The sequence below is a fragment of the Notolepis coatsorum genome (assembly GCF_963971535.1).
Source record: "Notolepis coatsorum genome assembly, chromosome: 14".
Classification (NCBI taxonomy): domain Eukaryota; kingdom Metazoa; phylum Chordata; class Actinopteri; order Aulopiformes; family Paralepididae; genus Notolepis; species Notolepis coatsorum.
The window spans coordinates 16024599-16050261 of record NC_140178.1 but is presented as its reverse complement, the minus strand read 5'-3'; the positions used below and the strand labels follow the sequence as shown (position 1 = coordinate 16050261).

The window sequence follows — 25663 nt, the reverse complement described above, 5'->3', positions numbered from 1 at the left end:
TGCTGTGGGGCCATACCAGCCGGTTCGCCTGCCACCCAGGCGTCCATCGCACATTCTCCTTCCTGGCTCGTCGTTTCTGGTGGCCCACCATGCGGAACGACGTCAAGGAGTTCGTATTGGCCTGCGCGGTCTGTGCCCGCAGCAAGGCCTCTCACCAGGCACCCTCCGGGCTCTTGCAGCCACTTCCCGTTCCAAGCCGTCCGTGGTCACATGTGGCGCTCGACTTCGTCACTGGACTACCCTCCTCCCAGGGGAACACCTGCCTTCTGACCGTGGTGGATCGATTCAGCAAGGGGGTCCACCTCGTGGCCCTCTCCAAGCTTCCCTCAGCAGCCGAGACGGCGGACCTCCTGACGCACCACGTGTTCCGCCTTCACGGTTTTCCCCAGGACATCGTCTCTGACCGGGGGCCCCAGTTCACCTCCCAGGTATGGCGGGCTTTCTGCAAGGGATTGGGGGCAACGGTCAGTCTCTCCTCTGGCTACCATCCCCAGACAAACGGGCAGACGGAGAGGATGAACCAGAGCGTGGAGTCTGCTCTTCGGTGTGTGGCAGCCGAGAGGCCGGCATCCTGGAGTCGTTTCCTTCCCTGGGTTGAATACTCGATCAACTCAATGGTCAGTTCCGCCACCGGCCTCTCCCCTTTTGAGGCCTCCCTGGGCTACCAGCCCCCTCTTTTTCCCGCACTGGAGACGGAAGTGGCAGTTCCCTCCGTGCAGGTCCACCTCGACCGCTGCCGTCGCGTTTGGGAGATCACCAGGACCGCGCTGCTCCGGACATCTGAGCGCGCCTGTCGTGGTGCCGACCGGCGCCGGGTTCCCGCGCCGACTTACCGCCCTGGGCAGAGGGTGTGGCTCTCCGCGAAGGACCTCCCGCTACGGTCCTCGGCCAAGAAGCTCAACCCTCGCTTCGTCGGCCCTTTCGAGGTCCTAAAGGTACTCAGTCCGGCGGCCCTGCGCCTGAAGCTTCCTGCATCCATGCACATCCACCCCGTGTTCCATGTCTCCCGGGTTAAGCCCGTCTCCCTCAGTCCCCTTATGCCTCCAGCTCCTGATCCACCGCCTCCTGTGCTAGTGGATGGTCACCCCCAGTGGCAGGTCCGCCGGTTGATGGGCGTTCGTCGGCGGGGCCGGGGATTCCAATACCTGGTGGACTGGGAGGGTTACGGCCCAGAGGAGCGTAGCTGGGTCTCCCGGCAGCTCATCGTGGATCCCGGCTTGATCACCGACTTCCATCGGGCCCATCCTGACGAGCCGGGTCGGCCTGGTCGCCGGGCGGCTCCCGTGGAGGGGGGGGTACTGTGAGGTTTCTATCCTTGCCTTCTCACTCGTTCTGTTCCTTTAACCACCCTCGCTTTGTTTTCATTCATTTTTTCTGTCAAGTATTTCAATTCCCTCGTTCACACGTTTCTCCCCGTTGACGTCATCTGAGACGTCGCTGATTGGTTCTCTCTCTTCCCCACGCTTGTCAATCACATTCCCCAGCTGTCACTGCTTTTCAATCAATCGATCCCTCATTATTTATACCCCGTTTTCCCCACCCTAAGTTGTTGGTTCGTCTTGATTTGTCGCTGGATGTTTTTCCCCGTTGCTGCTGTTTCACTGTGCTTTTCTCCAGGAATTCCTAGAAGCCTTCGCTTGGATACCTGCTCCGTGGCGCGCGCTCGCCTCCACTGTTGTTCCTGTTCCTTTTACGCAGCTCGTCTGGGTGAGTTTTTCTAGATTGACTGTCTTGACCTATTTCCGATTTTCGTGTGTAACCTTTACACTGAAGTCTACCACCTTTTTGTCAGACAGTCACTCACCCAGCCATTATCGTTTTTGCTCTTTCCTTTATGGAATAATATTTTTGGGTTCTTCCACCTCCCTCTGTGTGTTTGCTCACGCCGAAGATATTATTTCACATTTGGACAGTGTTTGGATTTTTGCTCACTGTGTGTTTACACGAAGATATTATTTCACATTTGGACGGTGTTTGGATTTTTGCTCACTGTGTGTTTACATGAAGATATTCACTTGGGCTGTTTTTGGAATATTGCACATCACTGTGTTGTTTAACACGAAGAATATTACACCCTGTCCTCCAGCTCGTTTCAAGTCTGCTCTGTCACTGACCCGTTCCCTCTCTCCCTCTCTCGGTCTTGCACAACATCTGAGAGGTCCGCCGTGAGAGTCTGCAGAGCGGTACAGAGGTCTGCTCCTGCTTCCCAAGACTACCCTTCCGGGAGAAGCTGCAGAGCAGCAGAACTTTGCCCCTTGTTCATTGTACCTGTTCTTGTTGACCTGCTTTCCCTGTTTCACTTATTCTTATTACCAAATAAACAAGCCCTCGTATTTGGCAACTCTGAATCCAACTCTCTTGTGTCGTTGCGTTTGGGGTCGGTGTCAAACCATAACAGTTGTAGACACACAGTGTTTGCTCTGTACCTGTATTCCAATGTGGATTCGTCCATACATGGCAAATAAAATCTTTGACTTCTTTGACTTTGTTAGTGTGGGCAGCAGCCTGCCAGGAGCTAGAGTGGGACGCAGCCAGCTAGACAAGAAGATAGGCTACACAGTATACAGTAATGTGCTGACTCTAAACATACAGTATATGGGACAATATAACAGAAAACTACTCCTGTTTCACAAACATAAATATTACCTGCAGATTTTAAATACAATTATTGGACAATAAAACTGAAAACTACAGTCTTTAATCACAAATGATGGACAGAACAGAAACACGAAAAACTGAATTCTTGTTTCACATAGTCATTTATTCTTTCAACGTTTTGGACACAGTTTGATACGAGAACACATGGATGTACTTTATACAGCCGAGTACGATACGTCTTTGTCCATTGGTCGCTTGCCTTCATCACACCAATTATACAACAATCACCTTTTTAAGAGAAGATGAAAATGGCATGTATTTATTTGGGTGTGGGGGGGGGGGGGGCTTGTTGTAAAGAATACATTCAGAGAGAACCGCGTTGGTCCAGAAAGGTGAGTGAAAAATGTAATTTTATGTAAAAAAAAAAAAAAAAAAAAACACACTGCTATGGTCACGTACGTGGCTTAGGGTGTAAAAACATATTTTGACAAACCCAAAACATTATAAACGTACTTTGCATTTAGCCTTTCCACAATTTTTTTTTTTTTTACTAATACAACATTCCCTTGTTTTTGTGATATGATAAATCTGTATCAAAATATCTTTTTCCACACCACCACAGAATAAGAAGTAGGCCGAAGAACAAAACCTCCTATCTGCATAAAAAAAGTGGGGAAAAACCTCCTATCTGCGTAAAAGAAAAGTGGGGAAAAACCTCCTATCTGCATAACAAAAAAGTGGGGAAAAACCTCCTATCTGCATAAAACACATAGGGGAAAACCTCCTATCTGGTCGGTATTATTAACACATAATATAGTAACATAGTCCAAAAACGTTTTATTGTATTGGGTATCCTTAAAAAAATAGCATTCTGAAAGACACAAAAACAACACTTTCTCAAAAATGTGAGTTCTTCAGATAGGAGGTTTTGTTCCTCGCTGTGTAAATCCAGCGCTGAGCAGCAACAGTGGCCCTCTGTGTGCAGCTCTCTCACTCACAGCCTCAGCTCTCCAGCTCTCTCTCTCACAGCCTCAGCTCTCTCTCTCTCTCTCTCTCTCTCTCTCTCACAGCCTCAGCTCTCTCTCTCACAGCCTCAGCTCTCCAGCTCTCTCTCTCACAGCCTCAGCTCTCTCTCACAGCCTCAGCTCTCCAGCTCTCTCTCTCACAGCCTCAGCTCTCTCTCACAGCCTCAGCTCTGCAGCTCTCTCTCTCACAGGCTCAGCTCTCCAGCTCTCTCTCTCACAGCCTCAGCTCTGCAGCTCTCTCTCTCACAGGCTCAGCTCTGCAGCTCTCTCTCTCACAGGCTCAGCTCTCCAGCTCTCCCACAGCCTAGCTCTCTCTCACACAGCCTCAGCTCTCCAGCTCTCTCTCACACAGCCTCAGCTCTCCAGCTCTCTCTCTCACAGCCTCAGCTCTCCAGCTCTCTCTCTCACAGCCTCAGCTCTCCAGCTCTCTCTCTCACAGCCTCAGCTCTCTCTCTCTCTCTCTCTCTCTCTCTCTCTCTCTCTCTCTCTCTCTCTCTCTCTCTCTCTCTCTCTCTCACAGCCTCAGCTCTCTCTCTCACAGCCTCAGCTCTCCAGCTCTCTCTCTCACAGCCTCAGCTCTCTCTCACAGCCTCAGCTCTGCAGCTCTCTCTCACAGCCTCAGCTCTGCAGCTCTCTCTCTCACAGGCTCAGCTCTCCAGCTCTCTCTCTCACAGCCTCAGCTCTGCAGCTCTCTCTCTCACAGGCTCAGCTCTGCAGCTCTCTCTCTCACAGGCTCAGCTCTCCAGCTCTCCCACAGCCTAGCTCTCTCTCACACAGCCTCAGCTCTCCAGCTCTCTCTCTCACAGCCTCAGCTCTGCAGCTCTCTCTCTCACAGCCTCAGCTCTCTCTCACAGCCTCAGCTCTCCAGCTCTCTCACAGCCTCAGCTCTCCAGCTCTCTCTCTCACAGCCTCAGCTCTGCAGCTCTCTCTCTCACAGCCTCAGCTCCCCAGCTCTCTCTCTCACAGACTCAGCTCTCCAGCTCTCTCTCTCACACCCTCAGCTCTGCAGCTCTCTCTCTCACAGCCTCAGCTCTCTCTCTCACAGCCTCAGCTCTCCAGCTCTCTCTCTCACAGCCTCAGCTCTCTCTCTCACAGCCTCAGCTCTCTCACAGCCTCAGCTCTGCAGCTCTCTCTCTCACAGCCTCAGCTCTCTCTCTCACAGCCTCAGCTCTGCAGCTCTCTCTCTCACAGCCTCAGCTCTCTCTCTCACAGCCTCAGCTCTCTCACAGCCTCAGCTCTCTCTCTCACAGCCTCAGCTCTCTCACAGCCTCAGCTCTCCAGCTCTCTCACAGCCTCAGCTCTCCAGCTCTCTCACAGCCTCAGCTCTCTCTCACAGCCTCAGCTCTCCAGCTCTCTCACAGCCTCAGCTCTCTCACAGCCTCAGCTCTCTCTCTCACAGCCTCAGCTCTCCAGCTCTCTCTCTCACAGCCTCAGCTCTCTCACAGCCTCAGCTCTCCAGCTCTCTCACAGCCTCAGCTCTCTCACAGCCTCAGCTCTCTCTCTCACAGCCTCAGCTCTGCAGCTCTCTCTCTCACAGCCTCAGCTCTCCAGCTCTCTCTCTCTCTCTCTCTCTCTCTCTCACAGCCTCAGCTATCTCTCTCACAGCCTCAGCTCTCCAGCTCTCTCTCTCACAGCCTCAGCTCTCTCTCTCACAGCCTCAGCTCTGCAGCTCTCTCACAGCCTCAGCTCTGCAGCTCTCTCTCACAGCCTCAGCTCTGCAGCTCTCTCTCTCACAGCCTCAGCTCTCTCTCTCACAGCCTCAGCTCTCTCTCTCACAGCCTCAGCTCTCCAGCTCTCTCTCTCACAGCCTCAGCTCTCTCTCTCACAGCCTCAGCTCTCCAGCTCTCTCACAGCCTCAGCTCTCCAGCTCTCTCACAGCCTCAGCTCTGGCTTCTCCCTCCAGCACCTCCTGCACTATCCTGACACTCGGTGCGACTCTGAGAGCCTCTTCTCACTGAGGCACCTGGCCGACATGCGCTGTATAAACCCAACGAGGACCAGAAAGAATAACAGCTGCACTTATCCGCTCACCAGCGTCCCACTGTAACACTGTATAAACAGGCTTTCCCCAAACCCTGTGTGGGGTCCTATGGTATTAGAATGGGGATCCCTTTTGGCAAAATGACTGTAATAATAGCGTCCTTTATGATGAAGACTTGCTTCCGGTTGGCTTTTAGACTAGCGGAGGAGAGACTGCGGAGGACGTGCTGATGGAAAGAGTCTTGATTTCTGTCCCTCTGGAGAAATTAAACCTTGTGTTTACCCTTCCTATGTTAAAGCATTAGGCCAGTACTATGAGCACGCCGTTTTCACATTAGGCCTGGTTCAAATGTTGGGAGGGTGACCTTGATTCATGCCTTGATTTGGGGACGCTTAAAAATAAATAATAATAAAAAAAGGTTTGGGAACCACTGTTGTATAATGTGGAGAAATCTCACTGGGAAGGATTTCCAGAAGGCACAAAACTGCATTTCTCCTCATACCGTATATATGGGCGCAAGTCCATGGAATGTCTCGTCGTGTGGTTTCCATAGAGTGACGTGATAGAACGGGATCGACTGACTGAGGCTGCGGCCGCATTGATCCGTCCCTGAACACGGACGTATCCATCAGTTCCAAAAGTTCACCCCCTCCGAAGTTTACGGACACGGATGTGGCCGGAGACACGTCATCACCCCTGTCCAACAGACGGATCCTCCTCATTGAAAAGTAATTAAAAGTAGACGTGGATGGATAGGCGGCGCGACAGATCGATGTAGCCGCAGCCTGACCCCCTGTGACCTCAGTGCACTGTGTGATGCCCCGCCCCCTCCAGAGAGATATCAACCCTACAGAGATATCAACCCCTCCAGAGAGTATCAACCCTCCAGCTGCAGGCGACAGAGCGGGTAAAGCCACTGCACCTCTATCTACAAGCACAGCAACAGGAAGGACTCATCCGACCATACAGTATCTCAAAAATTCCATCTTACTGAATGCATGCAATACTGCCGGCACATGCACATACGGTAAGCACACATACAACATGTGCACACACACACGCACACGCACGCTTGCGCGCACACACACACACACCCACACACACACACACACACACACACACACACACGCACACATGCTTGAATGCATTGAAAGTACAGACATCGACAACAATCAAATAAATCACTTGAACAAACACACATACAGTATTCACCAATTATAAATTAACATTGTGCAAATAGCTACATACAAAGTCATGTTGAGCAACCGACCTATCTCAAACCCTGCCCTCTTCTCTTGATCCTCCAATCACAAGGGGTTTGCGATAGGTCAATTCTTTATATTTAAAATAATGTTTAGCAACACAGCGGATAAATCATGTTCTGTTGGGGCTTTCCCCCGATCTAATAATATATCTACTGTATTCAGGAGAAAAAGTAGAGTTAGTACCACTGTTTCATCTTGTTTCCCTGTCAACACTATGACATTATGGGATGTTTCAGCGATTGTATTTTGTTCTTCTATTAGCTTGTAAGAGATTTGTTCTATACATCCACAGCTCTTTGACACATCATAAGGCAGAGCCTGGAAAGTGGCATGGAAGCGAACTGCTTCCTACGTGAAATTCCAAAGTTCACTATGAAACATTGACCTATAGTACTGTAATGTGGACACTTGTGCCTTGTCTCCACTAGCCAGGGTTTAGCCATGTGTTGGCCTTGTCTCCACTAGCCAGGGTTTAGCCATGTGTTGGCCTTGTCTCCACTAGCCAGGGTTTAGCTGTGCTGTGGCCTTGTCTCCACTAGCCAGGGTTTAGCCATGTGTTGGCCTTGTCTCCACTAGCCAGGGTTTAGCCGTGCTGTGGCCTTGTCTCCACTAGCCAGGGTTTAGCCGTGCTGTGGCCTTGTCTCCACTAGCCAGGGTTTAGCCGTGCTGTGGCCTTGTCTCCACTAGCCAGGGTTTAGCTGTGCTGTGGCCTTGTCTCCACTAGCCAGGGTTTAGCCGTGCTGTGGTCTTGTCTCCACTAGCCAGGGTTTAGCCGTGCTGTGGTCTTGTTTCCACTAGCCAGGGTTTAGCCGTGCTGTGGCCTTGTCTCCACTAGCCAGGGTTTAGCCGTGCTGTGGCCTGTCTGACACACAGTGAGCGTCTCCATTGTTTTTGGAACCTGGAAAACCTGGCTGGACCTTGGCTGAGACACCTTTCACAACCTGGCCAGGCCTGGTTGTATCATCATGGTTTAGCGTGTGTACCACAGTTGTTGGTGTGCATTTTAAAAGGTTGCCTATAGCACTAGGAGAGTTTACAAGAAACACAAGAAACCCAGCCATACCATCCAAACCTGGTTATGGCTAGCCCCAGCCAGGTTGAACATGGCTAATGGAGACAAGGCATTAAGGGGGCAGTTCACCCAAAATACAACAAAAGAAAAGTACTAAAAAAGAAATACTCAATAGCAACGTCTTGTTTCAGAAATCATGACATGGTTACTCAAGGTAATACACAGACCTTGTTGTGAACACTTTCATTACGAACTATTGCTGCAGAACTATTAGGACTATGTAAATCATTTCCATATGAAACACTGTAATCTTACATTCCGTAATGCTTTCCTGGCCCCTGGGGCAACACTATGATTATAGAGACAAGTGTTGTTTTGCAAAGTTTGCCTTGTATAAAACAGTTAATTAATTTCACTGATATAGTGTTGTTGACCTCTAGCACAGAAATTCATATTTGGATTATCAAATAGAATGCCATAGGGTATTTCCTTTTTCTATAATACAATGTGTCAATAAGTTTGTCTCCAATGGACCTAAAGATATGAAATAATAATTACGTCAAATTTGACTTCATTATTTACTAGCACAGCGGTCACCTGCACCTTTGTTTGCACTGTTTATTTCTCCTCATAATTTTCATATTCAGAGTTAATTATATTCTTGACACTGTTTATTTTTTCTCATATTTTTATATTCTGATATAATTGTATTGCCTATATTTATGTCTTTCTACTATTACCTGTACCTCGCCTCCCCCCTCCCCCAATCTGCTATGATGCCCGAATTTACCCAAGGGGATCAATAAAGGAATATTTTATCTTATCTTATCTTATAATGGTGGGTGTACTTCCGTAGAAAATAGTTCCCAATGAAACAGAAACCTCGAGTAGCCATCATCATCATCATGAGTCATGATCTCTGGAAAGATGCGTTGCTGTTGGAATTCATGCTCCATTCAGCTCCATTGTATTAGAGTGGCGGCAGACATCTCTATGGGAAGCATGTCCAAAACTTAGCAAATCCCATAAAAACCATATGGATGGATAGACAGCATTAGATAGATATAGTAAGAGAGAAAGGGGGGGAACTGCCCCCTTTAAGTTAAAGAGGTGTGAATCCATGTTCTTCCTGTGCCCCAGGACAGTTAATATAAGTCAGTATTTTGTGAACAAAGCTCTCCTAAAGCTCAGAGGGAGAATCAGAAGAAGTGCTCTCTAACCGGTGATGTCGCTGGGCTGTCAAGTCCGCTCCATAGATAATGAATGGGGCTCTGACTTTATGAGGCCATAACATGTGTGCTCTTAGGGCCTCTGCGGGGTATTAAAACGTCTTTAAAAAGTATTAATTTCATAATTCTTAGGTATTACAAAGTCTTACATTTAATTTGTACAGGTATTAAATGTCTTTGGGGGGCAGCCTGGCTGTCGGGAGATGAAATATTATAAAAATATCTGAAATGTTTTTGTATTCAAGTTGTTGTTTTTTGCGCGGCTACTGGGAGCTTGGTGTGTCTAGCGAGAGCTTGTGTGGAACGTGGGAGAATTTAAATTGGCGTGCAAGTGCAGCCGCCAGTTCAGTGTTGCTACTGTACATGTTTTTAGTTATTATTTCCTAGTGCGGTCGTGAAATTCGTATTACATTTTGCTCTAAGTGGTATTAAAAAAGGTCTTAAATTGAGAATTAAATCCTCATTTGGGTGCGAGTGCCGGCACAAACTTTTTACGGCCATCGTAAAACCGGAGCCCCGTTCATTGAGGAGCAGAGCCCCAGGAGAGTGGCTCAAAGTGTTCCCAAAGACTCCACTGAACTGTCCCCGGGGGCACAAGAACAGTGAATTATTAAAAGCGGGGTGGCATTCCATTTTAAAACCCATGCAGTCGAGCAGCGTGATTGCGAACCCTAGCCGCATTTCTCGGAGACGCTCTCTGATTGGCACTGACTGACGCTCTCTGATTGGCCACTGACGCGTTTGCCCAATCGTGTGACGAGCTGTGTCTTTGCCCATTTCCACGTCAAACAGCCTGCAAACTACCTGGCGTTCTATCGCCATGCTCTAAGACAAACTCTAACCTTAACCAACTTCGAAAGAGTGCCTAAGCTTAACCGTCGAAAGAACTTGCCGTCACGCTCTAAGACAAACTCTAACCTTAACCAACTTCGAACGAGTGCCTAAGCTTAACCAGTGTAGAAACAGGCGTCGGCCAATCAGAGAGCGTCTCCGAGAAATGCGGCTAGGTTTCGAAATCACGCAGTCGAGCAGGGTCATTCTCTAGAGTCTAACTCATGAGGCTGGCGCAGTGAGGGGGGGGGGGGGGGGGTTAGAGATGCATCCCCACAAACCCGGTGTGACAATGTCTCTCGGGGGCAAACGTCACAGGCTCAGGCTTATTACATTTGCACAAATCTGCATGCATGATAGAAAGGCGATTTTCAACACGACAACAAGAAAGAAAGAAAAAAAAACACATTTCCTCGAACAGAGGAAAGCTGTCTCTCCTGCTCCGGGAGGTTGACTTGTTATTTTTCGAGTCACAATAGTTGGGATTCATACTTTATGCATGCGTGCCCCATCGAGTTCCTGTCTTAAGTATTTTTATCCCCTTCGTTTTTGTGCATACAGTTCACCGTGTCAGCCGTCACCTCTGGGGGTTTGACGGCGGGCTTCTGTGCAGGCGTGTAGCCATTCATATTGGATGCCGAGACACGTTATCATCACGCCCGGATGGCTGCGATTAGAAAAAAAAGAAAAACAATTTTTTCGATCCGCAGAACCTCAAACCTATTCCTCTCGAAAAAACACACCCTGGTATATTCACATACACGTTTACAGCTGTAACACTCACAACAATATTCCAGGTTTTGGCCTTTGTTGCATTTAAAAGAAGAAGAAGAAGAAGAAGAAGAAGAAGAAGAAGAAGAAGAAGAAGAAGAACAAGAAGAAGAAGAAGAAGAAGAAGAAGAAGAAGAAGAAGAAGAAGAAGAAGAAGAAGAAGAAGAAGAAGAAGAAGAAGAAGAAGAAGAAGAAGAAGAAGAAGAAGAATTAGAAGACACGAAAGCACATCGGAGGATGATGTGTCATAACGACAGGGACAGTTTTCCCTGCGTCACCTCGCGGCTTCGCAGAATGACCGCTGTTGAGTCAGGGGAGTGGCATGGCGAGCGAGCAGCTGTTCTCACGGGTCTTCCCGGCGGACGCCCATGTGACCAAAGAGTCGGGAAAACACCGCGGTCGCCATGTGGGCTGCGCTTGACAGAACATCGACCTCGTCTCCATCCGAGCGCGAGGGATGGGGAGGTCGTTAGCGGACTGTTCGAGGCGTTGAAACGTGTATTTCCTCAACCGCTAGGCTCGTCATCGTCCTCCACCCCCACCCCCCCATCGCTCGTCTCCGTCTTCTCATTTGTGTGTGTTCGTCGTTTCGTTTGATTTCGTGCAGTTTCCTCTTTTGTTTTCAGTACCACAACAACACACACTTAATACACGGCACGAACCAGAAGCTAAAGATAAGATCCTGTTGTTGTTGTTTTTTCTTTTTCGTGTATTCTTTGAGGTTTCTGTGTCTATTTCTTATTTTTACATAGCACACGTTGCTCTGACTAGCTCTGTCGACATTGTGTTGAACATGCAGCAGCAGCAGCAGCAGCAGCGTCCGGTACCGTTAACACCATCCCTCCGCGTAGCTCACGCCACATCCAGACAGGAGTTCAACGTGTGAGGAGGATGTATGTCTTACTGGTCTCTCTGTTCTCTGGCTGATGGAAGAGAGAGCCGCCCCCACACACTCTCCCCACCAACACCGCTCTCCCACGGGCTAACGTCCCTCTCCCGTAGATGACGACTCTCCTCATCCAACTCACACTGTCAGCCGCTCCCCGCGGCAGCTCCAAGCGGCATTTACATCAGAGCCGGACGAGAGCCCCGAAGGCCCCCCCCCGCCCTCCCCCCAACCCGAGAGTTACTCGGAGAACGTCTCGGCTTCTGACGCGCGTTGCTTCAGTCAGAGGCGGCTCTCCACGTTCTCACCGGGAGCCTCGTAGCACCGCAGCCTGTCGGCGAGCGAGATGTCCTCCATCAGGGTGCAGCTGTTGATGGTGCCGTCCGGCGTGGAGGAGGCGGTGGTGCACTGGCCCGCGCCCTTCCTGCACCCCATGCCGTTGGGGCAGGCGATGGTCAGCGTGTGCTTCTCCCCGCGTGGCACCGGGGGGCAGGAGGAAGCGGTGGCGGCGGCGTTGTCGGGGAGGTGGGGCAGCAGGCTGCCGCTCTTGGTGTGAGGAGGGTTGCTGTAGGTGTGGCGGTACTCTTCCTCGATGTTCCTCCCCAGCTTCCACCGTTTCCACTTCTTCAGCACCTCCGACTGGACCTGGAGACGGGACGGGACACAGGTTGTTACTGTGAGACAAAGCAAAGGAGGGGGACTAAAGGCTCCCACAGAGTCGGGCGGAACGTACGCGGAACGGACTTCGCAGAGGTGCTCAAAGTGCAAAGCTCAAATGTTCTAACCGCGCGGACATCCGCGTCGCTCACTTGGTGTCACGCAAAAGGCTGCTCGGCGTGTTGGTTGACATCGACCTGCATTAAATGTGACACCGATCTGCATTTTACTCTGAACACTCACTCCGTGCCAAGAGAGAGTAGGGCGTAAGACTTTGGCAGGTAGATGGCGCAAAATGTTGTTTTACTATCGCTAATCGTTATCCATTCCAATTCATATACATTTGGATCATCTCTTTTTTTCATAATCTGAAGAAACTTGAGAAGTTTGAATGGCTTGTAAAATAATGTAAAACTGCCAGTTTTATTTCGAAATCTTGGAAATGGAGATAACCTAGACCCTTTATTTTGATTTCGGTGGACGACGCCATGACAGAAAGTGTAAATAGCGCGCAAGGATTGAGGGAAATGTAGTAAACTGGCACGAGAAATGTAGCAAAATTGGTACGCGGTGGTACGCTCGACTATGAAACCTCAAACGACTGCGGACATGCCGTGCAGAGTCCGGTCCGCTCACAGTACACTCTGTGGGAGCCTTAATAGATACAGAAAGACACAGTGAGACACAGGAGACTCACCTCTTTGTTGACAAAGCAGTACAAGATGGCCACCAGCAGACCCTGTGGAGATAAACTCTGAGTCAATCCAGGAAACCAACTTTGAATCCTGTTCTGTTCCCCTCACACTATTACTCAGCATATCAGAACAGCAACAGCCTTGGAGCCTCGTCCACCCAAAGGGCCTTGTGTTTCTTTTTTTCTTTTTAAATAAAATATTTTTCCTTTCTTGTCACCCCAAACTAATGATAATCTGTAACGGATAACAATGTTTATCTGTCTACATGAAAATGTGGGCCCATCCAATTAAATATCTATATTTATTATCACTCTCATTTCACATTTAATGGGACTATTCCACTTTGACCTTTCTTCGTATGTTGCATTTGCGCCAAATCAAATAACGTAGCAATTTAAGTTACCATCAGAGACGGTCGCCATCTTTCTTTACCATGAAGCGTTTTCAAAGAGGAAGAGGAAGATGCCCGGTTTAAGGAAAGTTTGCCTGAACTGACAAAATTCTTAAATAAAACAGCCAGAGGCTCCATGGAGGAGCAAAACGTGGCTGACGTTACAACAGATGGAGCTGAAGAAGCTGCGCTAGCTAATGTTTCTAGGAGCCATTTCCTAATTATGTGAGTTTTTTGCACTATCCTTGATCATTTTCTAGAATGCATGATATGTAACATGTATTTTAATAATCGTCAAATAAACGAAACTAAACCAAATGTTATAACAGGTGTAGTTAAAGAAGCTGAGCTAGTGTGACCGGTGTGATCTCGCTCTGCATTGTGTTTCGATTCGACCCCTGTTAAGGGATCGCCCTGAGTGGGAGTTGAACCCCGGTCTCCCGCGCCGCGGGCGACATCACAGACCACTGTACCAAGAGGTGAATTCACTTCTAAGTACTGGGTCTGGATGCCTCTGGGGAGTGAGTTTTACTTGCAGTACCGCTTAACGTCCACAGTCACTTCATACAAGTCCCTCGTGACTGTGGATGCGGTACCTCCGTTACACTAGCTAACGTTATAACAGGTGTAGTTAAAGAAGCTGAGCTAGCTAACGTTATAACAGGTGTAGTTGAAGAAGCTGAGCTAACGTTAGGCTATAACAGGTGTAAGTTAGTTGAATAAGCAGCCTATTCCTAACTATACAGGTTCAAGCCCTGTTTGATGGTCAAAGGCAACTCATTCCACTCCTGTGCGCATTTTCTCCCACAGGAGTGGAATGAGTTGCCTTTGACCATCAAACGGCTTAAACCTGTATAGCTTCAAGGTGAACGTTATAGGAAACTGCTCTTAGAAAATTTCCCAGAGAAACTCAGGAGACTGACAGTGGAGGGAGATCTGTACACTTTGTACATATTTTATTAACACTGTTGTATTTTAATAAAAAAAATTACTTTTAGCAATATACTATAGGCTGATGATAATAATGTAATGTTTTTGTAAATACTAACGGTGAACCAGCAACAGTGTGGGACAGTTTCTGACTGTACTACTGCCTATTTCAATACTGCTGTCTATTGGGTAACATGTCGTTTTTTGTTGTGTGTACAATTGGATTTTGTGTTTTGGTGGCGTCTCCGCAGGCTGGTTGTGGTTGGTGGGCCAGTTTGGGTCAAATACATCCAGGGCGGCCTGATGTTTGTTGTTTTTGCCCGGGGCCTCCAAATCACTAAAGCCGCCTCCTGGCAATGGTGTTGACATCAACATGACATTATGAGCAACATGACATATGAGCATGCACGTCGCTCAGGGGACATGTGGTGATTTTCCATCTGTACAGAAGGACTGAGAAACAACTAGTATAATGTAGTTACATAACTAAATATGTAAATGTCAGGCCACGTTGCTACAGGATGTGTATAGATGAGGCTTCAATGTTGAGAGTCTCTCTCTCTCTCTACCTCCTCTACAAATTCCAGTGATGGTTAGCTGCTGTGAGTTTGACATGCGTCACTGTCAGTTTGTCACAGTGTGAGTCAGCCAGTTAGCAATTCGGAGAGAGCACACCGCTTCAATGTCTTCTCTCCTGACATCATAAAAATAACTAGAATACTTTCATATTGTCCGCGGCGAGGGCAGACCAAGACATCTGAGAAACCCACTGAACGAGATAATATGACACTCCTGACAACTGGCGGTTTGGAGCGAGATAACGCACGCAGTAGCCTAGATAACTATAGCGGTTAACACGCCGTGTAATATAATACAATATTATACAACCAGATGGAAAAGCCGCAGGCTCTCGACCCAAGCCTGTGGGTTGAAGGAGCTTGAAGGAGAATGTTAATTCTTACAGTCTTAACAGACATTCCCTTGGCTACTGTGGTTTGGGAACTACATTGGTGCATAAAACCAGTGGAGCACTCACTATAATCCTACATTCAAGTTAAGTTAATTAAGTTATATCTTTTTTATCATTAAAAAATCATTACTATGTGCACTTTGTTCTATGTGCTTATTATTATTATTATTACTACCTATCCTGCCTGTACCCCCCCCCCCCCCCCCCCCATTCTGTTATGACTTGCAGTTCCTCAAGGGGATTAAAAAGGAACACTTCACTTGACTTGATTATTATTATTATTATTATTATTATTATTATTATTATTATTATTATTATTATTATTATTATTATTATTATTATTATTATTATTATTATTATTATTATTATTATTATTATTATTATTATTATTATTATTATTATTATTATTATTATTATTATTATTATAATTTTATTATTATTTTTCCAATGCAGATTGAAGTACAGATTGAAAAAGCTTGAAAACGTCAACAGAGCCCATTGACTGTATTTATATTATTGGAAGCTGCTATGGTCGAGGGACCACAACAAATAGAATTTCACTCTTTCTTTGCTGTAGGTACTGAAATACGTGACAAAAAAAATCTGAAGTAAGCCTAGATATTGGATATATTTTTGTAGCACCTCTATAACCGGCAACATCACTAACTCTGCCTGTAGTGGTGGCTCACAGACATGCTGCTTTAATCTATGTGAGAACGCTTCACATTTACGACACACACAACGTGTGTCCTTTTTCTCTTCTCTTGACTGTCAGGAGAGTCTGACCTGAAAGGAGGTGAAGAAGAGGTCGATAAAGATCTTGGTGAGACGCAGACCCATGGTTCCCTCGGTGGACTCGTCAATCACAAACACAAACACCACCAGGTGGATACCCAGCAGTGGAATCAGGGTTAGAGTCGATTTAGCCAATCTAAAGTAGAAAGGAAAGAGAAAGCGGAGAGATGGGGGGAGGGGGGAAGAGGAGAGGAGAGGAGATGAGAGTGGAGGGGAGGGGAGGAGAGGTGAAATGAGGTGAGAAGAGGGGAGTGGAAGGGAGAGGTGAGGAGACGAGTGGAGAAAAGACGAGTGGAGAGGAGTGGGGAGGAGAGGAAAGGAGTGGAGAGGAGAGGAGAGGAGATGGGAGTAGAGGAGTAGAGAGAGGAGTCGAGAGATGAGAGCAGATGAGAGGGGAGGAGTGGAATGGAGAGGAGAGGAGTGGAGATGAGAGGAGTGAAGAGGAGAGGAGATGGGAGGAGAGGAGTGGAGAGAGGATAGGAGAGGAGAGGGGAGGGGAAGGAAGGAGAGGTGAGGTGAGGTGAGAAGAGGAGTGGGGAGGAGGGGAGTGGAAGGAAAGGGAGGAGAGGTGAGGAGACGAGAGGAGACGAGAGGAGAGGAAAGGAGTGGAGTGGAATGGAGAGGAGATGGGAGGAGAGGAGATGAAAGGAGAGAGGAGAGGAGAACAGATAAGAGGGGAGGAAACGAGATGAGAGGATAGGAGAAGAAGGGAGGATAGAAGAGGAGTGGAGAGGAGAGAGGATGGAGAGGAGAGGAGGGGAGGAGAAGAGAGGAGAGGAAAGTAGAGAAGAGGAGAAGGGAATAGGGGAGGAGTGGGGAAGAGGGGAGCTGAGGTTATAATGTGCAGAAACAAGGCATGTAGAGTTAAATGTAGAGTTAAATGTTTGGACGTGTTGAACTCACCTGAACTTAAAGTCTGTGTATCTCATCTGATGCGCTCGCAACTTTGATACAAGGATTTTTATGATATGGATAAAGATAAGGAAGTTGATCTGTAAAAGGGAGACAGATGTCGATGAGAATATTATAACATGCAAATAAAAGAATACATAATGTCTCCCTTACTTTCTCTATCCATCTAGATAGCTTCAGTGTGATTCTCCTAGTTTTGGACCTGCTGTCACACCAATACCATGGAGCTGAACGGCATGTGGTTTGTGGCTCAAAGCACCAAAGAAAATAAATTTGGAAAATCTCAAAAACAACATCTCTTTCTGGGAATCATTACCCGTTTTTCTCAAGATAATCCTCAGACCTTGTTTTGAGCGGTTTCATCTAGGAACTATTTTCTACTGAACTACACCCCCATTCATTATTATGGATCATCTTTTATATTTTTACATTTAAATTTAATCATTTAACTGACGCTTTTATCCAAAGCGACTTACAAGTTCTGTACAACAAGTCAGCAGGAAGGGTACAACTCTGGCAGCTAAGGTAAGTGATATTGTTCGTCAAACAGGGTCGAACTTGAATGCTATAGTCTTGAGTGCATAGTAGTATAGACATAGTAGCATAGTACTGTAGGTAGTAGTATACTGCCCTGCAGAAGCTAACCACAGCAACTAAACATAAAAAAGTGAAATGTAACTGATCTGTTTTATCTTGTGACAAAGTTCAACAGAGTTCAATCTTGCTCTGTTTAAAAGAAAAATGGTATTAAGAAGAATTGCAGTAACTGCAAAATCATTGGATAGTCATAGAACTTGAAAGTAGGGATGCTCGATATTGGCTTTTTTACCGATACCGATATACCGATATTGTCCAACTCTTAATTTCCGGTACCGATATCAACCGATACCGATATATGCAGGGTTCCCCCCCCCCCCCCCCCCCCCCCCAAAAACTGAATAATTTCAGGTAATTAACATTACATATCTCTTGTCGTGTAATTAACACAACATTATGCATACTTTGACAATAAATAAAATAATAATTTGTTCTTACTTGCTTGCCTGGGTAAATAAAGGTTAAATAAATGTAAAAAAATATATATATATAATTTTTTTTTGTGAAAACCGATACCGATATTTTCCGATTTTCCAAATTTTTATGCCAATATCGGCCGATAATATCGGACATCCCTACTTGAAAGCCATATTTCTCAGTTTCACAGTTTGCGTAGTTACTGCAGGGCAGTATAGACAAGGTAGATACTATTAGCAAAATGCATAATAGTAAAAGACAGTATGTCTTTAGTAAATAAATAAATGGTGCATTTATATAGCAGCTTTTATCCAAAGCGCTTTACAAATTGTTCCTCACATTTTACCCATTCACTCACACATTCACGGCAGAGGCAACCAACCTGCTCATCGGGAGCAGTTAGGGGTTAAGTGATTTGCTCAAGGACACTTTGACACGCTGCCCCGGGAGGAGCGGGAATCGAACCGGGAACCTCCGGATTACCAGTCGACCGCTCTACCCCCCCGAGCCACTGTCGCCCCATAATCACTGTCCGTTTTTAATTTAATTTTTAATTTTTTTTATCCCCTTTTTCTCCCATTTTCTATTTTTCTCCCATCCCAATTTCGTATCATCCAATTCAACCCTCCCCTGTCTCGAACGCTGTTTCTTGCCTCCCACAAGCCGGCTGCAATGTGGACTAAGTCATACATAGCACGAGTCCCCTCCGATACTCGAGGTAACAGCAGTCGCATCTTTTCACCTGCGCAGCGCGATCTTTCAGCGTCAGGGGTCTGCGCTTTGGAGGGGCGCCGCCCCCATCGCTTCCTGATTCTACTGCGCAGGCGCACCAACCGACCTGTAGGAGTCGCTGTCCACAACGTCCGATCCCCACCCATCAGTTTCCCACCCCCTAATACTGCCAATGTGTATTAGTACGGACGACCAGCTAAACTGAAAGCAATGTGGCGCGCTGGGCTCGAACAGGCGAACCCAGCGTCTCCAGTATTCGTGGTGAGTGCCTTGCCCACTGCACCACGTAGCCGCCCTGTTTTTTTTCTTTCTTAACTTCAGATATTTTTTATTGAGTTTGAACTGCTGGCTGAATGACTGGCTCCACACAGCAGAGCACCTGAAACAGTTCATCACCGGAGCCGCCTGAGCGCAGATGAACAGATGGACGTTGCATTGGTGAAAACCACCGGGTGATGTGTGACCTTTCGATTTACATACTGAGGTTAAACAGGGCTGGTGAACTGCATAACCCCTGACCTTTACATGCTGGGCTGGTCAGAGACACGTGCTGGGACCCTTAATCTGAAGCTTCTTGCAGCAATAGACCCCTGTCTTCCCAGCCAGCACGTCGTGTCAAATAATAGTTGCAGCACACACACACGCACACTCACACACACACACACACACACACACACACACACACACACACACACACGCACACACACACACACACACACACACACACACGCACGCACGCACGCACACACGCTCACTCACGCACGCACGCAGGCACGCACGCACGCACGCACGCACGCACGCAAGCTCGCACACACACACACTCACTCACGCACGCATGCACGCACGCAAGCTCGCACACACACACGCGCACACGCACACACACACACACATACACACACACACAGACACTACACTATATTTTATCTATTTATTACTAAAAGATTTGCACTACATCTCTACCTAATTTGTGCATTTTGTTGCATTTTGTACTTCGTATATTTTGTATTGTATATTTTGTATAGTGTTTGGTCTTTACTCTTCGAACTTATTTTACTGTACCTTACTGTATATGTGACAAATAAAAACAAAACTTGAACTTTGTGAACAGTGAATAAGGGAAGCTGCTGGGCGGAAAAAGAGCACAACACAAATACCATAAATGTAATATCTAACCTAGGAAAAACTGCTTTTATCACACACAAACACGCGCGCGCGCACACACGCACACTAAAAGCATTTACACAGGAATGGCGTTTCACGTTTGACGAGCGTGTCGGACACAGCAGCTGTGATGGAGGACTAAGCAGCGCGCTGCGGGGGTTGTGGCTGAGTAACGAGCAGGAAGGGAACCTCCTGTCTCTGTGAAAAAAACTTTAAACACAGGAATTCCTGTGAAATACAGGCTATATTTAGTGGGAGGATGGATGCCTGCCTGGAAAATGTCGCGCCGTGACAAATCAGATTCTTACATAAGCCCAGGGCTGACCTTTAACGAGCGTGCCTAAAGTTACGCTCTAGCCTACACGTTGAAAACACATACGTTGTGTTTTTATTAAGGCTGTCAAAGTTAACGCTGTATTAAAGCGTCATCGCCGATTCTATTAACGCCACTATTTTTTTTAACTCAAGATTAACTTTTTCCCACATTTTATTTTATTTTTTACTTTTTTTTTTTTATTAGACTTTACTCAGGTGTATTATTGATACTCTCATTGATACTGTTTGTTTCTGACTCAAAGTGTGTGTGTGTGTGTGTGTGTGTGTGTGTGTGTGTGTGTGTGTGTGTGTGTGTGTGTGTGTGTGTGTGTGTGTGTGTGTGTGTGTGTGTGTGTGTGTGTGTGTGTGTGTGTGTGTGTGTGTGTGTGTGTGTGTGTGTGTGTGTGTGTGTGTGTGTGTGTGTGTGTGTGTGTGAGAGATAGAGAGGGGGGGTGAGAGAGATGAGGAAGGGGCAAGAGAGAAAGAGAGCTGGGAGAGTTCTCAGCCCTTGTGTGGGTTAATGTAACAAGTTCCTAACGTTTTCTTTCCCCTATTATTTCATGCACTTTATTCATTGTTTTAAATTATTATTTTCTTTTGAGTTATTTTGTGCATCACTCTGTTTTGAATTTGATGCAAATTTGCAATGGTCATCCTTTTGTGTTAAATGGCTGCATAAAGCAAGCATTTGTTGACTCTCATGTTGATAAGAGTATTAAAACTTGAAAAATATCAGTTTATGGTAAAAAAAAGAAAATGCGGTTAAATTGTGATTAATCGCGAGTTAACTATGGACAATCATGCGATTAATCGAGGTAAATATTTTAATCGATTGACAGCACTAGTTTTTATGCACACCGGCATTCTGGTAATGACAATTTTTAAGTTGTTGCATCATGTATACTAATACTACAACTCTGCACATACTGATTAGCAATCTGATTAGCACTATTACTCAGTATATATGGTATTTACATTTACATTTACATTTAGTCAAGTCAAGTCAAGAGTTTTATTTGTCACGGCATACAAGTATACAGTGAAATGCGGGGGGTCTTGCCCACAACGATTGTGCAATAATACAATAATAAGAATCCAATAGGATGAGAATAAGACATTTGTGCAATAATACAAGTAATACGAATAAAGACATATCAGGTATATGTACATGAAGTTTACAAAAAGCATGGTAAGACATGCTAGGTCCTGCGATAGTGCAATACACTGTTAGCTACGGATGAGGCACTGGGTCTTATGCCACTGTCTGCACCAAACCGAGCGTAAAAGGAGTTTAGTCATTTAGCTGACGCTTTTATCCAAAGCAACTTACAAGTTCTGTACGACAAGTCATCAGGAAGGGCACAACTCTATCAGCTGAGCAACAATGTTCATCAAAGTGTTGAGTGCTACAGTGTAGGTTAATTTATTAGGACAAGTGCATGACAGTAAGGTTAGTTAGGGTTAGATATATATATATATATATATATTAGTGCTGTCAGGCGATTACATTTTTTTTTCTAATTAATTACAGGATTTGTAATTAATTTATCGAATTAATCGCATTTTAATCGCATAACCATTTTATGCCTGATATTCTATATTCTATAATCATATTTCAAATTGCATGTGTCCGGATGGCAAAACCTTCTGTTTAATCATCTTCCATCTATTAATTTGCTTAGATTTTTCAGGTCTGGTCAATTTGAGCATAGTGTTCTGTTCCGTTAGGGGCTCTGCTTGGCATCACTACTGCACTCCCTCGCGTACGTGCACGCGCACTGAATAAATTCCACAAATGTACCTTTAATACCAGTATTAGTCTGACCACACCCCTCATCAGCTTACCTTCATAAGCAGGTGTGTGGTCACCTGCTCTCCTCCTTCTCGCTTTCACCACAAGGAAGTGCCTCGGTAGTACCCCACTTGACGTGTTGTTAGTTGAAAAGAGTTGTGACTGGTTTACATTGTGCTTAATCTTTTCTTCTCTCACTTTCGTTGTACAAGAAAAGGTTTGGGTCATAATGTATTCCGCGGAGAGTAGACCCGCTAGACCTACTCTTCACCACCGGTTCTCCATTCCCGCCTCCGTTGTGCGCCTCGGTGCTGGGCTGTTGCCACTCTCGTGGTTGCCGACCCAGCCCGGGAGACTGCCGGTGGATAGTTTTCCTCACCGAAGAGCCGAGGGGTCGGTGCCGTCGCTCCGGCGATGGCCTGATCTCGACTCTGGTTCCTCTGGTTCTGGGGAATCGCCCGTTGGTGAACGGGGGGTTGTTCTGGAGCCGGAGGATTTGCGACGCAAACTTTTCGCGTCTGCTCGCTCGCGTCGCAAGATGGTGGCGTGCAGACGCGAACGGCCTGGGTTTGGGGAGCTGCTGGAGACCAGCGAAGATGCGTCCGGCTCGGGATTTCCGATGGAGACTGAGGACTTCATGGACGAGGCGGACGGATTTTTGTTTGATGGCCCCGTGGAGGAGAGTATCCCTCCTCAGGAGACCCCGGAGGGGGGGGAAATGGCTCCATGGGGCGCCCTGTTCGAGGATGTCGAGGAACCACCTTGGCCTCAGCGGCAGGATGCCCTATTGTCGGCCGCATCGGATTGTGGCTCCTTGACCAGTCGCAGCCTGCTGTATGTGAGGGATGCGGGGTCGGTGGAGGAAGGTTCACAGGGGGAACTGCGGGCCTTGTTTCCCGAGCTCATGGCGGTAGCCGCTACCGCAAACGGTGTGCCGCTGCCGCTGCCATTGCCTGCACCTGTCCCTGATGACCTCATAGGCCATCCCTGGCAGCGTCCCCCAGTGAGAGGGGTGGACGTTGTCTACCCATTTTTCCCATCGATGGGGGCCTATGTTCGTCGGGGTCAGGCGGTGGCCAACATCATGGGACTAACTCCTACCTACGTACCGGTTACGCGGGTAGCAGGGTTGGTCAAAGGTATGGGGGAGGGCGTGCCTCGGCTTGACAGTCCGATGGCCGCGCTCCTCTGTCCGGATATGGTGTGGGAGCCACTGTGCAAGCCGGTCCTCCAGGGGAAATCGGCTAGGCGATTGGCTTATTGGGGTGACCAGTCATTTATCGCTGGTACACAATCGCTGGCTGCGGCGTCTAACATCGCCCACCTGGCTAGATTTGTATCGGGGATAATGACGGGCGGCACGGATCTGACCGAGGTGAAATGCGATCAGATCACCCAGGCTGCGGGAGCTGTCCTGCATCTTTCCCAGGTGCTGGCCATAGCCATGGGGAAAGTGCGCGCCCTGGCCACCCTGGGCCAGCGTCACCTTTGGCTGGAGCAGGCCCGTGTGCCAGAGAAGAAGAGAGCTCCTCTTCTTACGGCCGCCCTCTCCGACGCTGGCCTGTTCGGGAAGGCCCTGCGGTTGATGACCTCAACGTGCAGAGAGATGGCAGAGGAGAGATCCATCCTCCAACCCCATTTTCCGCCTCCCGTCCTTGCCGGTGGAGGCAGAAGGCTTCCGCGACGTCGAGCTGTCTCCGTCGCCGCTACCACTGCCTCCGCCGCCGCTGCTGGCCCTGCCAAGAGGGCCAGGGGACGAAACGGCGCTTCTGCCACTGCCGGCCCATCCCAGACCGGAGGAGACGGTAGGGAACGTCGTGTCCAGCAGACTGTAACCTACCGTCCCTCCGGGGCTCCCCGGGGTGGCAAGACTCGAGCGGCGCGAGGTGGCAGACGCCGTTAAGAGTGACTTTTTCCCCTCTGTGTCCCCTCCCCTACACCCTCCCCGGCCCCTCTGTGATTTTGTGCCTTACACATTATTTAATTAGTAATAATAAAGAAAGTTCCCCGACGGAGGGGGACTGTGTTTTGGCCGAACAAACTGTGTGTTTCTTCAAACAAATCATATGGTGGGGCTGTGTATATATGAATCTGCCCTTTTTTACGTTGTGGGGTGAGTTGTGTTGTGATTACGAGGTTAAGCAAGGTCTGCAACGTACACTCGGTAATAGGTTCTATTTAGCTTGATGCTCCACATGCAGCTAGAACTGGTGTTATTCCATTGCTTTGACTAAGTATATGTGTTTTCACAATGCTGTGTTGTTTAGTTGCAGTAATACTCGTACGCACACATTTCACGGCCTAGCCGCTTACTCTCGTTCAGCGTGTTTTTCCTATGTATGACATAGGCAACGGGTATAGGATTCACGCACAGGCGATTTGTGTTTTGTTGTAAAACCTTTTACACTTTTTGTGGGTAGCGGGCATTGTATTAGCTTCGCTATGCTTTGTTTTCTACCGGAGGTTTTTCAAGATGGCTACGGTTGTTTTTCTGTGTGTAGGGATGAAGGGTGTGTTTCGGGAGGGGGTGTCGAATAAACCCCTCCTTCCCCACTTGATTGGTTTAGGGGATTTTTGATCTTTTTTTGCTGAGCCAGTCAGGGCCAAGCCAGTGCTTGACAGGGGGGGGGGGGGGGGGGGGGAAGGGGTATTCTACCGACTCCTGTTACATGACAGGATCCGGTAGGTTTTCCCCGCCGTTGTAGCGTTGTTGCTATGGCGACGCCTTCCATGAGCTGGTGTCTTAAAGATGTCGAGGTTGGGCGCAGGGCTCACAGGCCTGCTGCGCCCGGTTTATGTGTCAAACTTGAGTCTTTTGGTCACGTGTCTCACAGTTTACATATCTTTTTTCTTGACCGTGGTCTCATGTGGGAAGGTGTTTCTGGGAGGGTCTGGTCTTACACTCTGATTAAAAGGAGTGACTGGATTGAAATCATGTGAAAAACAGGGTTTTTTACTCCCAGCTGTGCAGATTGGGTCATACGGGTGATGCCTTTTCTTTATTTGTATAAAGAGTTGAATGTGTTTTGATGGATTGGAAATGAGGGTCCCTGATGGTAACAAGACTAAACGTCTTTCTCAGGTCTGCCTCCCCTTAACCTGTTGTGTGTATTGCCGTACTGGGTTGTACCCTTTTCTGCAGTCTGTTGGGTAAATTTTTTCATTCATTCATTCATGGAGTTGATTGCATCTCGCCCCTCTTGTCGTTTCCCTGGGCGTCTTGGGGATTCAATATGGTGGTCTAAACGACCTGTTGTTGATGTGGGTATGTCCAAACGCACACATAGTGCTGGCTCAGGATGTGCTTTTGGGCCATTGGCTGACTAGCGCGCCTTGATTGCTTGGGTGAAACAGCGTTTTTATGGAGCAATTGGGATGGGGGTTTTTTCCTCTTCCGACACCCTGTGTGTTGTCGATGGGTTCCCGTTCATGTCAGGGGATGATGACGGAATGGGTCTGGACATATGGGGAAGGGTCTCACGCCCTAGGGGTGGGCCACCGGGCGCGGTTCATACCGACACGTCTGGGTGGCGCCTTCTTTTTTATGTTGGGATCAAACACGCATATCTGCCCCTTCTCCTGGGGTTGGCAGGTCGGCGTGATTAGGGCACGGGACTGGTTCTGGTCGCGCTGGTCCAGTCCAGTTGCACCCGTTGTCCGCTGGGGATGCAGATCTGCTGTTCTGGTACCCTGAGGGACTT

The 25663-nt window shown here is 47.7% G+C and overlaps 1 protein-coding gene across 1 annotated transcript in view; it reads right to left on the bottom strand.

Annotated features, from left to right (window-relative positions):
• Positions 1-11863: 11863 nt before the first annotated feature.
• The window catches only part of gcgra (glucagon receptor a), a gene marked incomplete at its 5' end in the record, with an annotated part of 36434 nt that continues 22634 nt past the window's right edge, over positions 11864-25663 (bottom strand). The window contains 4 exons of the mRNA XM_084329019.1: positions 11864-12243; positions 12953-12994; positions 16028-16172; positions 16940-17028. Coding sequence (XP_084185145.1) covers positions 11881-12243; positions 12953-12994; positions 16028-16172; positions 16940-17028 — 639 coding nt within the window. The 3' untranslated portion in view covers positions 11864-11880. The remainder of the gene's footprint in view (positions 12244-12952; positions 12995-16027; positions 16173-16939; positions 17029-25663) is intronic.